Genomic DNA, 14,227 nt, shown 5'->3' on the forward strand with positions numbered 1-14,227 from the left:
CCGTGAAAGACAAACATTGCTGCCAATGCCTTGAGCCGGAAAGCTTAGTGCGATTGTGTTATGGTCTCGCCTAAGAGCTCCACCCTTTGTGATGATTTTTGGAGGTTTGTACTTGAGATAGTTCTAGAGGGTTATCTCTCCAACTTAGATAAGGTCAACCCTGCTCAACCAAATCAAAGAGGCTCAAAAGAAAGAGGCACGGGGAGAATCCGTGGCAAGCTCAAGGAAGGGCAAGCCAGATGCTTTACCCTGGACAACAAAGGGCTATTGTGGTTCGGTAAGATACTAGTGATCCTCAAAGTTCCGGAGCTGAGAAAGAATATTCTGGATGAAGCTCATGATTTGTTGCTGTTCATTCATCCGGGGAGTACCGAGATGTACCAGGATCTCAAGCTCAGATTTTGGTGGACCCGCATAAAGCGCGAAGACAATCGAACAAGAGAAAAAAAAATTCAGGAGAGCAAGAATTGAATTTGCACCTTCTTTCTGTAGCATGCGGGGCCCACCTAGCTGGCTAGCCCCACCACCTCACCTCCCTCTCTCCATGGCAGCAGCCCCCTCCCCCACCCTTGCTCTCTCTCCCTCCCTCACCCACCCACTCCCTCTCTCTCTCTCATTATCACTCTCTCCCTCTCCCACCTGCTCTCTACCTCCCCAACCGAGCCAAGAGAAGAAGGAGAAGCAAGGGGAGGCCATGGAGGAGGTCCCTGGCAAGCTCCCCCACCACAGCCTGCCGAAAGTTGTCCTCCCCATAGAGCTTAAGCACCTTGGCCACCTCTTCTTCCTCCTCAAACCGACTACTACCCTCGCCTATGTCATGTCGAGCTCCGACCCTTCCCCAACTCCTATGACTGAGCTACAAGCTTGATACGACGTGGTGAGCACTCCAATCCCCTCCCATTTCAACAATGGTTGTCACCACCATTGGAGGCAATAGTTGAGTTTTGATCATTTTTGGCTTATGCATGTTATCCTATATGGAAGAGGAGGTCAAGATGATGCTCTAGGTTCAAAATCCCTACACTAAAACCGCCAGAATCATTACGGGAGAGATCCCTAGTAAAAATCAATATTTTTGACCTCATCGAGAGGTTCTAGGTGATCCTAACCAAAAATACATGAGAACCCCTACCTGGAAGTTCTAGAATCCAGAGGTTCTGAGTTCAACCCAGAACCTCCGGATTGTACTTCATCAGGCGTTTTTCTTTTTTTTTTTCTTTACTGGAACTTATACAATTCATAATAAATTCTCTATAGCTCCAAAAATTATAAAAACTAATTTTTTTGGTTTCATAATAACCTCCTATACCTACTAAAAATATCCCCAGCCATTAAATAATCAATAAACTTTCTGAGATAAATTAATTAGGTTAAGACTTCATTAATTCATCATTAATTCTTTACAAGCCAAAAATTGGTGAAACCAATTCTTCTAGTCTTCTTATGACTTGTTCTAACTAGAAAAAAAATATTTTCATGCATTACAAAGTATATTTTATAGCATTTCATCATATGCTTATTGTAATACATTCTTTTCATTAGTGATTGTTAAATTAGAGTATAACGGTTTTCGTGAAGAGGTTTGACATTTGATCCTGAATTAAAAAAAAAAGTAGTAAGGCAAGCATCTAAGCATATTGTATCCTTTGGTTTAAACCGAATGAAGTCTAAATTCATAAATTACTGCTTATGCATGGTTGCATGTTCAGTAAGTCAATTGTCGGGCTTATATGGCTAGAATGTATGTTGATTGCATCATCTCTACCTTGAGTTGTTGTTTATCCATATACTTGTAGTCTTTATAACATTGTTGATGTCGAGTTACAAGTTTATTCGATATGCTTATTAATGCATAGGTCATCATTAGAAGTTGAGCAATGGTCCAGTCATTGTTCGCGAGCTTAAGAATTACTTATTATTTGCAAATACAATGATTATAGTGAGATGTATGAGATGTGAGGATAAGGCGGATGTGACCGGTGCTAGAGGTAGTTCGTGAGAGGAGTTCGGATGCCATAGATCGCTTGCATCGGTTAAGCACCGTCCGCCGGTGCCGTTGGTTTTAGCATTTTTCCGTACTTACCACGTACTCGGATATGGGATGGGTAAGCCAAGTACCTTAAGTCTCCGCGTTCATTTAACCTATGTGTCAAGATGTGAGCGGGAATACTATTAAGGGTGTCTGAGATTGTGTCGGTAAGTCATGATACGCACGGGATCTAGGTGGCCTACACATTACTTGATATGGGAACAAAGGTTCACGGTGAGTACGTGAATTATTGACACAGGAATCATTAATCGCAGCTGACGGGTTGTGTGGGTGATGGTCTCGTTTCGTGTAGGTCTAGAAGTACTCACTTGCAGGGTGTAAAATCAATTCGAATTACCGTACTCTCGGTTATGAGTATGCTTCCATCCATCTGCATCGGTCGTAGAGTCACGAATGAGAGGTAAGGGTTTGATATGTTAGGTTACGGTTGAGATGGCTCTGTTTTCATATATATGTTTATTATGTTTCCAGTTATATTTATGTTTCAGTTGGTGTTACCAAAAAATAAAGTGGTTGTTTGGTTAAATATAGATGCTCACACATAGCTCTTAAGATTGCCACCGTATATGAAATTACTAACCTTGTGGCCTATTCTTGCTAAAAACCTAAATGCATAATTCTTGAAATCGGGTTATTATATGTACCATATATGAATTAAATCTCGCGAGTACCTTGATACTCACGCTGCTCTTTCAAGTTGTAGGCGAGGAAAGACTAGTTTCTGGCTACTTCATGTTCATCGATGCTGATGACGAGCAATAGTAATACCGTCTACTCGTGTGGCGAGATTTGGGTGGAGCCTAAGCTTATATGGCTCCATCGATCTTTTTGTTATTGTTAGGTTTTAAATTCTTTCGTTGCGTATTTGATCTTTTTTGATGTAAATGGTTGAATGCTTAATAATTAGTAATATAATATTAATTACTCTTTTTTTTAAACTTTGTTGTTATATTATATGTTAAAAAGGTATCTGTTCCAATTTTGAGTACAAAACAAGTACCGTGATCATCGTAACGATATTCTGATTAATTATTATAGTTATGATTATATAAATACTCAATTTAATAATTAATTAGAGTATTATTCGAACGGTTTCTTATAGTTAGTTCATCAACAAGATTAAATCAAGCAAAATGTGATTATCTGTTCAAGAAATTGAACTAAAACCTGCAAAAACCCTGCAGATTTCGAGCAAGAATTTAAATGGAAGCAGACATAAACTTTTGATAGCTTGATAGGGCAGAGTAGGGAACAAACCGAGCAACAGGAACAATGTAACCAGATAAAAGAAAGAAAGTATCCCCTATCACACATGACTCATTTAACACCAGCGAATTAAAATTTCAAATATCTTTACTCAGTTCGTTCATGAACAGGACTAAATCCGTCGAAATGTGATGATCCGCTACAAGAACAAGGACTAAAACCTGCAAAACCTACTGATTTCGAGCAAGAATTCAGGGAGTGAGCCAATGTACAGGCAATCCCGTCCAAGAATCCTTCACAAAATCGAGTATCCGCCAAGAACTCATCAAGAATCGCACCCCAGAAGTACGAAACCGACGAGAGTTCATCAAGAACGTTTCTTGGTTAATGATCGGAACCCAACCAAGAACTCGTCAAGAACCAAGAACTGAGCCGCTAGGCGCCAGAGAAGATGCGCCGTCCCCCACCTCAAGAATCCCAAGCGGTCTTGGGCGCCGGCGGGGAGGTAGCTGGCGACGGGCGGAGCGGCCCAGACGTTGCATACAAGGCAGCGCGGAGAGATGGTGAGCCACCGGTCGACGCAGTCCTGGTGGAAGGCGCGGTTGCAGCTAACGCGCACGGCGCGACCGGGCTCCATGGCGTCGAGGCAGATCGGGCAGAGCGCCTCCTCCTCCTCCTCGCCGTCCGCGGACTCCGCCACGCGGATCCCGCCGAGACGCATCAGCTCCGCCTCCGAGAGCCCGTTCTTGCCGCCGACGTTGTCGTCCGCCTCCTCCGAGGGCGGTGGCGCGTGGCCCCGCGCCACTGCGTCGAGGAGGTAGCAGAGCCAGACGCCGAGCACCCCAAGCGTGCCAATCGCGAGCGACGCCACGGCCAGGGACACCGCCCACACCTGCGCCATCTCTCGCTCTCTCTTTCCCGTTGCTCACGCTCGTTCTCCCCGTCAGTTAGTAGCGTGGCGCGCGCTAGTCGTTGTGGGATTGAACGGGTGCAGGGCAGATGGTCTTAAATGCTGTTGGATCTGTCCAATCAATGGGCCTCCGAACCCGGTTCGGCCCAAAACTAAATTAGAAGAGACGAGAGGCGGCCCAACCCAAAATGTGCTCGATAAGAAAAGGGTTCTTTGCCCAGCAGACGGACTCGACTTCTTACCGGAGTGAGGACGAAGGGGATCCCAAGTCTCAACCCAGACGAACGGGAGGAGGACCTCGCGCAGCGCGGCCATGGCGAAGCAGGGGGCGAAGAAGATGAAGGACGAGAATAAGAAGCGCTTGGACTTACTCCTGCGCCTCATCCTCGCATCCAACGTGAGCAGCACCCACCCCCAATCTCCCCTCCCTTTCATCGGGCAGGACAGATCCATTGAATTGCGTCGTCGCTCGTAGGTGGTTGCCGTCCGATTTGCTGTAATAACAGCTCGGGCGATGATGTAGTTCTGTGCAGATATAGATTAATTTAGTTCTGTGCAATCACTTGGCCAAACCTTGTAGCCAGATTTGGTTATTTTAGTCCAACATAATCGCTTATATGCACCTTGTAGTATCCTTTTGGGGTTTGAGGTCAATAAAGAGCTATGACATGTTTCTGATCTATCAAACGGCTAAAATCCTAGTGATATGTGTAAGAATGTCGCAGCACTGTATCTGATCAATTACGCGTTTGTTAGGAATACGTCATGTTTTAGTCTTATAATAGAGATTTCGTTATCACAAAGACAAAAGATGGTGCATTGATGATCTATGAATTGAAAAATCATGTCAGAAAGAAAAAATGAATCATCCATGTCTATTACTTTTGAACCACTCCCTGTTCTTGTACACTTTGTTAATAATTGAGTTAATTTCCTCATTTAATTGTGTTTCCATTTTATTAGTCTGTTTGTCATTGATCCTTTATTTTATTCAACATGGTTATACATAATATGCTTTCTATACTGCATAGTTGTTTCCCTCTATTGCTTTGTCTTTACCTGGAAGTATGCCAGTGCCACCAGCTAATTATATGTTCTAGCTATTTTGATTTCAAGCACTAGCTCATATGTAACTTTGTTGCTACACAGGCTGTTTACATAGTAGTGAGGATGGCTATAATGCATTCATCCTTCACCTGGAAGCATTGGATTGGCCTTATGGTAACATCCGCTGCATATTTTCTTTCATACAAGCAACTCGCCAGTATGGCAAAACCAGTTTACTCTGATAATGGAGAACTACTGGATGGTGGCTTTAACTTGAGCACTGGTGGGATTTGCGAGTAAGGAACTGCATGGGACAGTGTAAATGTTATCTTTGGTCACTGTACTTGATAATATATATTTTCCATGAAAATGGGAATGCATAGGAATCTTTAGCTCTCGGTCTTAGTAATGCACCTGTAGAAGGGACTATAAAGTCCCTGGCTCTCATCTTCCTTTGAAACAATTTGCACAGTAAGCTAAAATTGCATAATTACGTTAGTGACTCAAAAAACAGAGTGCTGCAAACATGAAGTGATGAAAAATAGAGTTCAAAGGCCGAGAATTTATTTATTTTATGTAGCGTATCAATTTGCATCTGCGAAACTTTGTGTTTTTGTTCTCTTATAATTCGATGACTGACTATTTCCTTCATGTCCTTCAGGTATTTACATGATGTGATTTACATCACCATCTTTGTGCAGCTGATGTCCATCATTTCTGGAAAATTTTGGTGGACATATTTAGTGGTAAGATAACACACACCACATGCTACAGCACTACCGGCCATGAGTGAACTGTTGGGCTCCAGTTACTGCATGCGGTGCAGGATACTTTTGATTCTGTGCAGAATTTGATATTAATGTTAGCCGAACGAACCTGTCAAATTAGCAACATTGCTATGTGCCATCCGATCTGTGCTTCTAACTTGTGCTTTTATCACTGTTGCTTAATATTGCTTTGTCAATTTTGTAGCAAGCAAAGTAGTACGACAACTGTAGCGAATAGCGAATGCATATGATCATCACTGGTCACTACTTATGTTGAAATTTCAAAATATAACACTAAATTCGTGCGCCTTTCAGGATTTGATACCCTACCCCACATGTCATTGACCTAGAGTGACCCCACATGTTATTGTGACATGAGTGTAAAGTCCTGAAAGGCACACAGATTTTGTGTTATATTCTGAAATCTCTCTATTTCAACTAGCTATGTTCTTATAATGAGTCATTTCCTTTAGACTTTTTTCATTTATGTCAAAATCTGAAGAAAAAAAAGAGAATTCCGGACTTGAAATCCTGTAGCAGACATGACTAAAAATCAAGTTGTGACCGCATGCGCTTGATGGTAGATACTATAGAACACTCATAACTCAGGAGTTGTAGATGCTACCAAGAGAATGCACTCTTATTGTTTTTGCTTGTTATTTATATACCATTTCCTTTGCAGATTCCAGCATTTGCTGGGTACAAGGTTTTGGGTCTGTTGAGAGGAACATTTTTCAGTGGTGGTTCAGAGGTAAAAATAGACCGATCATCAACAGCAGTAAATTAATTTCATTCCGTGGTATGACAGACCAAGTAATATACCTCCCATTTGCAGGGTGAAGTTGAGGATGAGAAGACCCGAAAGAAAAGGGAGAAGATGGAGAAGAAGGCATCTAGGGGGAAGATGATCAAAACTAGGACTCGTTGATATGTCAGCTATGGCCTGTTGATTGAAGGTTAGGTTGCTTAATCATAGCTGTCCAACTGAAATCCAAGCTGTTTGGCGAGTATTGTATCATGATGATAATGTTCATCCATCAGTTTCTCCAAACAGCTAGCATTATGTAGCACAAATGCCAACTAATCACCAACTTATTTGATCAATATTCTCATAAGAATTTCCTATATAATTTCTGATTCTTTGTGACCCATGTTATGCACACTAAGATTGGGGCATGGCAAATGATAAATCTTGAACACAATTGAGGGTGAACTTTCCATAGCTAGAACTACGGAAAGCATGATAAGATTCTGCATTCGAGCTACCCATTGTTGTCAAGTGAATCTGCCGTTGTGGTATTCTAGAGTGGGAAGTACAATTTTATACCAAATCGATACCTGATTTCCGAGTGTGGATAGGTACCTATTCGTCCTTCGTTGGTACTTCGTATGTCGATAACATAAGTGGCAATGGTTTTGAGGGCCTATCAGCACGCCAGTAGTGTGTTTGGGACCTGTCAGCACACCGGCAGTGTGTCCAGGGACACATGTCGACAGGTCTTATGTCATGTAGACGATATTTAAAGAAAATTTATAATTTTCTTAATATGATCTTGTATGGAGGTGATTTTTATATAAAAATTATAGTTATCGTCGGGATCTACAACTTCATAGTTGAATATTTTTCTATTTAAATCCGTTTAGATGCTCAAAAAAGATAATTCGTTTTGGATATCTAAACGGATTTAAATAGAAAAATATTCAACTACAAAATTGTAGATCTTATTGAGAGGAATAATTTTCATATAAAGATTACCTTCATCCGAGATTTATATTTTTTTTTTTTAAATATTGTCTGCGGGATATAGAACCAGTTGGTATTCCAAATGCCGACAGGTACTCGGATATACTGCCAGCTTGCCAATAAGCTCTGGACCCACTACCACGTAGGTTGTAAATATGCGGAGTACAAGTATCTATTCTTGCAACTTTGTGGATTTGACTTTTTTTTTTTGGCAATTTTCCAATAAAATGATATTATTTTAAAAAAAATTCCCTGATTTCCTATCACCCACTACATTGTTCAGGCGAAAACAAGTAAAATGCTATTTCTGTAAGCATATGAAGGCATCCCGAAACCATTTTTAAGATCGCAACAGAACAATAATTTGGCAGTACATTTTGGTGTCATCATTTTCATCTGTAGATGCAAAAATGTTGGCACTAACTTTTTTTTGCGGGCCGATTACATTTTAGCTGTGCTGCTGTTTTTACAAGTACAACCTAGTATCAATCGTACTGGTGTTTCACTTGTGCCCCTCTCCGGCGGCAGAGCAGACAGTACACGGCGCCGGCGACGAAAAAGCTGACGAACCAGGCATTGTTGTACGCCGTGATGAATGACTTGGAGACACTCGGTAGACCTCCAACCTTGTGAAGAAATCCTGGCACGATAGGCGCAACTCCGGCCGCCATCGCCGCCATCGCGGCGACGTTGAAACCACCCTGGAAGTAGTAAGGGCTGCCCCTGTCCTCTGAGTACAGCGCGTCGACGTCCAGAGCGGTGCGCCGGACAATGTAGTGGTCGGCGAGGACGACCCCTCCGATGGGACCCATAAGCGCCGAGTAGCCGACCAACCATGTGTAGACGAAGCTCTCGCTGGAGCTGAGCAACCGCCACGGCTGGAATGCAATGCCAAGCAACGCGGTGACGAGCGCCCCCTTGGCGAACGTGAACCTCCGCGGGCTCATGCTGACGAGCGCGTTCGCCGGCGCGACGACGTTGGCGGCAATGTTGGTCGTGATGGTCGCGAGGCTGATGCCGAAGATTGCAAGAAACGTCGTCGCCGGCCCACCGATGCGCCCAAGGAGCTCGATCGGGTCGGAGATGACGTGGCCGAAGATGGCCTCGGTGGCGGAGGTGACGGCGAGCCCGGCGAAGGTGAACATGCCCATGAACACCGGCAGCCCGGCCTGGCCGAGCACCTGGTCCGCCTGGCTCCGCGCGTACCGCGCGAAGTCCGGTATGTTGATGGCAACCGTTGCCCAGAAGCTGATGTTCGCGGTGAGCGACGGGAAGAAGACCTTCCAGAACTCGGCGCGCGTCAGCCTTGGCGGCAGCGAGAGAATGCGGCCGAAGCCGCCGGCTGACGCGTAGGCCCAGGCTAGCAGCGCGGAGGTGAGCACGATGAGAACCGGCGCCGAGAACTTCTCGAGCTTGCGGATGCCCTCCATGCCGTGTATGATGACGCCGAGCTGCGCGGCCCAGAAGGCGAGGAAGCACGCGAACTCGAGCGGCGCAGCACCGAGGCCCGGCACCGGCGTGAGCAGGGGCTGGTACGACTTGAGCCGGGACGGTAGGAGCAGGAATATGGCGCGGCCCCCAATCCATGATTCGATGCCGAACCACCCGCAGCCGACGAGCGCGCGGATGATGGCCGGGACGTGCGCGCCGCGCACGCCGAAGGCGGCGCGCGCGAGCACCGGGAACGGCAGGCCGTGCGTGACCGCCGGCGCGGCCGTGAGGACGAGGGTGACGAGGACGATGAGGTTGGCGAAGGCGACGGTGGCGACGCCCTGGAGTGCGGACATGCCGAGGTCGACGAGGCTGCCCGCGAGGTAGTAGGATGGCACGCCGACGACGAGACCGATCCAGAGGCTGGCAAGGTCCCAGGCCGTCATGGTGCGCTCCGACGGTGGCGTCGGGGACAGGTCCGACTCACTCGACGACGCCTTGGGGCTCGCCGGAAGTTGCCGTGGGCGCGAGGCGACCGTGACCGTGAGGCTCGGCCTGCGCGGGAGAAGCGGCAGCCGTGGCGTCGCGTGGGAGCTCGTCGCCACGAGGCGGTGGTGCCAATGGTTCGCATGGCGCGCAGTGAAGGATTTGGACATCGCCATGGACATGGCCATGGCCACAGGAGAAGCTGGGGAAGGAGAGGATGGAGAGGTTCTTGGAACTTTGCAGGAGGTGAGGAGAGGATATGGGATCTTGTTGCTTGGTTGGGTCCGACTGTTCAGACGGGCCCGCTACCTTCGACAGCGAGGTCGGATTCTCTGAGGGCTGGGGTGCCGTCGGATCCTGCTTGGAGCAAGACCCTAGCCGTTCGATGGCAATCAGAGGGTGGTAGATCAATCAGCTGGAGTATTTTTAAGAGTCGTTAGGTGTGTGCTGGAGATGATTTGCCGTCTGCATGTAATTGGACTAATTTCTCAACTTGGCATTTGTTTATGATACAGGTTCTGTCATCAGTACCATAAGCACGTTTTGGTGTAGAAAATAAAGGATGTCCATAACTTGATGGAGATTAGAGAGTGACGCATCTCTTCCGATAATCGATCAACGACTAGCACATGACACGCTATTTTATATATTGGGTGACTTTGATGAATATTATGCTTTACAATTTAAATTGTCAACAGATATTTACACAATCCATGAAAATCAGTTTACATTGAAGAATACAAGTGAAAGAAATGTCACGCAGCAAACCAATATAATCAAAGTCATAAAACCAAAGAACACAATAATCAAACCAAATAACCAATCCACACTCTGCAGTCAATTCCATGAATCATATGACGTACAAAAGTACGTTACGCGCAGGCTGCACCTCAGATATACACGTGGCAGGACACCTGCTGGAACGAGGTCGGCGACACGAAGTCGATGGCCACCGCCGGGCAGCTCGCGCGCACGGTGTACCGCCGAGTCCTCACCACACCGTACTGGAACCGCACCTTGGCGCGGACGTGCACGTCCACTTTTAGCTTCCCGCCCGTCCGATCCTTCTTGATCAACGCCTCCACGTTCCGCGGCAGCACCTCCGTCGAGGCGGCCTGCGCGACGACGTCGATCCTCGTCTCGTTCTCCGGCGGCTGGAGGAACCCCGGGGCCACGGCGCCCGCGATGTACGCGCCGCTGCACCACACCCCTACCTGCAGCGAGTGGAACGACACGGCGGCGCGCTCGTTCCAGTTGCAGGAGCGCAGGGTGAGGTCGAAGGCGCCCGTGAGCGCGCCCGCGGCCGTGATGTTGAACCCCGTCGAGGCGGCGTGGTCGACGGAGAAGTGGAGCTTCGACGGGTGGAGCACGAGCCAGAGTATGACGACGATGGCGACGACGACCACCAGCGCCAGCAGCGCCGCCGCGATGCACCGGAACGTTGACGGCCGCGTGCGCCTCGGCTCCGCCATGTCTCCAACACCTGATCGAGCAGCTTAGACTCTCGAACACCACCACTACACGTACGTGCCCGAGAGCGCTATTCTGGGGCTTATTTATCGCGAACAATTTCACGAACGTCGTAGTGCCTCTAGCACCTCTATATAGCAGGTTAGCTCTATTCGTTGAGTGGCGAGAGGAGGTTCTACACGAGTCGTGACAGGCTGTGGCTGGAGTGATCGGCGGTTTTCGCACGTACGTCTTATGCGACGTCGCAGGATGCGGTGGTGCGACGAGTTCTTTACAGCATGGCTAAGCTTCGCGTGTTGTATCTCGTGGTACTATGGTTCTGGGCCTGTTTGATTTGCGACACTAGAAAGTCAGATTAAATTTTGGTTATGTCTAGATGATATGACTAGCATTTGTTGTCATGGTTTTAGAGCCTATTTTGATGGCCGATTTGGTCACCTACGTTTTGACCGGGCTGCCAAATTTTATCTTAGTTATGAACCAAACAACAATTTTTTGATTAAATTTTAGTATTGTCTCGACTGTGACTATGACTAATATTTAGTTTGGCATTTCAAGAAATGCAACCAAACATCCTTTTAGTCTGTAGTTGAGGCGCTTTGGATGGAGCTTTGGCTTTGAAATCCTTCTGGTTCACTCCTACTTTGTAACCGATGCAATGAGAGGGAAAGTATATAGGCTGCCCAAAAATGGACGCAAACCTTGTACTAATAACGCGCTAGCTGTGGACATGTGTGTTCTATTGCTTTTTGGATGCGAACATCGGGGCCGTCGAGGAACCTAGAATGTGGAAAAGGCGTCGGAAGAAGGCCCGCCCCGTCCTGTTCAGACAAAAACAGAGTGGTGACGCGCGTGGCACGGGACAATGGCTGCCGCGTCAGGGAAAATCGCGGTGCCATGCACTTCCTCTGGGAACGGAAATTTCCACAACGTACGCGGACAAAGGTTTATTAGGATTATTCATCTATATTAAGATTTGTATTAAAGAGAGGTATAACCTTTTTATAAAATAAGTAAGAGAATTAATAGATAAGTATTAAGTGAGAGAGATTAACGATTAAGATAGACTGTATGTGTGCAATATATTGTAGAGTTGTATTTTCTATTTTTCTACTTCCTCTGCCCCCTACAGACAAAAAAATTTACAGGGTAACTTTGACATCTCCTGTAGTATGGGATGATGGATCAGGGCAATTCATGTTACAAAAACTTGAATAGTAACTGTTTTTGAAGAATCAACATACGGTTTTGATTGGGGTGGCAACGAATTGGGTTGGAGCCGGATAGAGGAAAAATGACCCAACCTGAAACCCAAGACTGCAAACTCGACCTAGTCCTGAAATGCTTATTAGGTAGAAAACCAACCTTGACCCCACCCCTGATGGGGATCTGAAAGCTGACAAAGGATCTGAAACCTGAGGGCCGCTAGATCTAGATTTGTCTGAGGCGTGGCGACGGGCGAGCGGGGTGGTGACAGGGTGCAGCTATGCGGCTGGGCGTGGCGGCAGTAGGCGGCCTAGCGGCTGGGGCGCGACGACGACACGTGCGGCCTGGCGAGTGAGACACTTATGTCTTATTGCGGTATAGTGGCTAGGCTGGTAGCGCAGTGGGTTATGGGCTGGCAAGTGGTGTTTGCTTCGGGGCTCATGAGGGTAAATGCAGCCCCAACCTCAAACCTGATGGTTTCGTGGGGCAAATTCTGTACTAAATTCGTCTCTGTTAGGTTTGAAACACACAAAGCATGACCTGATCTGATCCAGCCCGTTGTCTCCCTTAGTTTTGATGCAGGTGAATGATGAACAGAATTGCCCGCCTGTTCGGCCTCTGGGTCCAACCATCTGAGGTGGGCCTCTAGGGTAAAACTGGACTGCTCTCTCCCTTTTCTTGACAACACCTACTGGCCTCGCTCAAGTCAAGCAGCCAATCTGCTAGGTTTGACCAGCCCAACAATGCTAAGTCGACGATACCTCAAGAAGAAAATATCTTAGGTACGTGGGCCTGTCACTACCAATTGAATTGAAGTATAGCTCGATATACCAAATGATGTCGGTGCCATCGGAGCATCAGCACTAGCCCGAAAATGATAAGCGGACCGCACCCAAGTACTCCTTTTTAGAAATAGTAGACTTTTTTAAAAAAATTAAATTATACATATTTTAACTATTATTTAATTAAATTATAAAAATATTTAGTATATAAAAATTATATAATTAAATTCATAATTAAAAATAATTTTGCACTATATAAGTTTATAGCTATAAATGATATATTTTATAAAAATACCTTAGTCAAAATTCAATTTTAAAAATTAAATATAGAAAATAAATTTACTATTTTTAAATGGAGAGAGTACCGAACAACTACTACTCCCACGATGCTTCTCAACTAATGAAGGACCAAATTACCAAGCCGGACTACCGCGAATGCCCTCATCCGTGCGCTCGACCGGAACTTTTGGAGTCTCTTTTCTAGCGCAATCGCGACTGGACGGTCTCGCTCGTGCACGGAAGGCAAGCTTGATTCCTCCCTAGCCAGTCTAGCCGCACATAGGCGTCTTTCTCAGCCAAGAAGTAGGTTCATGTGAAGGCAATTCTCAAACCCAAAAAGGAGGCTATTGATTAGACAAATATCTTCTTTTTGCCGCTCCTTTTTGCATGGGATATATATCTTCGCTTTGCCTACTAGGTGCAATTTGCATTGCTGCTCTCCTGCAGGGTTTCAGATTTGCTATACTACAATTGAGTGTTTTCTCCTCTCTGACATCTACTTTTGTTTTCTTCACCATTCTCTTCTACATGTTGTTTGCTCAAGGGTGCGATAAAAATATCGAGTGCTTTATCTTGGAAACTGATTCTTTATTGTAGTTTATTTATCCACACCATTGTGGGTATAGATTATTATACTATGAGCTTACAATTGTTTTTGCAACAAGAGCTACAGTTATGTAATTAATTCAAGCTTATTTCAGTAGACACTACTACTTAAATGACATATCATTGCTGTTTTTAGAACTTATATAATCACTGTCAGTTATAAAATCAATAATAATATATAAATAGACAGTAATAAGTGATATTACTACCAATTTATACCGGCTTCTATAATAGACTGTTGTG

General features: G+C 45.7%; 4 protein-coding genes across 4 annotated transcripts; 1 reads left to right on the forward strand and 3 right to left on the reverse strand.

Moving 5' to 3' along the window:
- Positions 1–3,289: 3,289 nt before the first annotated feature.
- Positions 3,290–4,191, reverse strand: LOC133920432 (putative RING-H2 finger protein ATL69). Its single transcript, XM_062365051.1, has one exon. It carries the CDS (start codon positions 4,155–4,157, stop codon positions 3,624–3,626), a length of 534 nt encoding a protein of 177 aa, XP_062221035.1. The 5' UTR covers positions 4,158–4,191; the 3' UTR covers positions 3,290–3,623.
- Positions 4,192–4,339: 148 nt separating this feature from the next.
- LOC133921588 (uncharacterized) lies at positions 4,340–7,129 on the forward strand. Its single transcript, XM_062366530.1, has 5 exons — positions 4,340–4,563; positions 5,316–5,509; positions 5,875–5,959; positions 6,663–6,731; positions 6,816–7,129. The coding sequence occupies exons 1-5, from the start codon at positions 4,480–4,482 to the stop codon at positions 6,906–6,908; spliced, it is 525 nt and encodes a 174-aa protein (XP_062222514.1). The 5' UTR covers positions 4,340–4,479; the 3' UTR covers positions 6,909–7,129.
- Positions 7,130–7,976: 847 nt separating this feature from the next.
- On the reverse strand, positions 7,977–9,928 carry LOC133921589 (purine-uracil permease NCS1-like). Its single transcript, XM_062366531.1, has one exon. The coding sequence runs from the start codon at positions 9,827–9,829 to the stop codon at positions 8,210–8,212; it is 1,620 nt and encodes a 539-aa protein (XP_062222515.1). The 5' UTR covers positions 9,830–9,928; the 3' UTR covers positions 7,977–8,209.
- Positions 9,929–10,298: 370 nt separating this feature from the next.
- Positions 10,299–11,289, reverse strand: LOC133920433 (uncharacterized protein At1g08160-like). Its single transcript, XM_062365052.1, has one exon. The coding sequence runs from the start codon at positions 11,111–11,113 to the stop codon at positions 10,532–10,534; it is 582 nt and encodes a 193-aa protein (XP_062221036.1). The 5' UTR covers positions 11,114–11,289; the 3' UTR covers positions 10,299–10,531.
- Positions 11,290–14,227: the final 2,938 nt, after the last annotated feature.

This window comes from Phragmites australis, chromosome 6 (assembly GCF_958298935.1).
Source record: "Phragmites australis chromosome 6, lpPhrAust1.1, whole genome shotgun sequence".
In the NCBI taxonomy this organism is placed as follows: Eukaryota; Viridiplantae; Streptophyta; class Magnoliopsida; order Poales; family Poaceae; genus Phragmites; species Phragmites australis.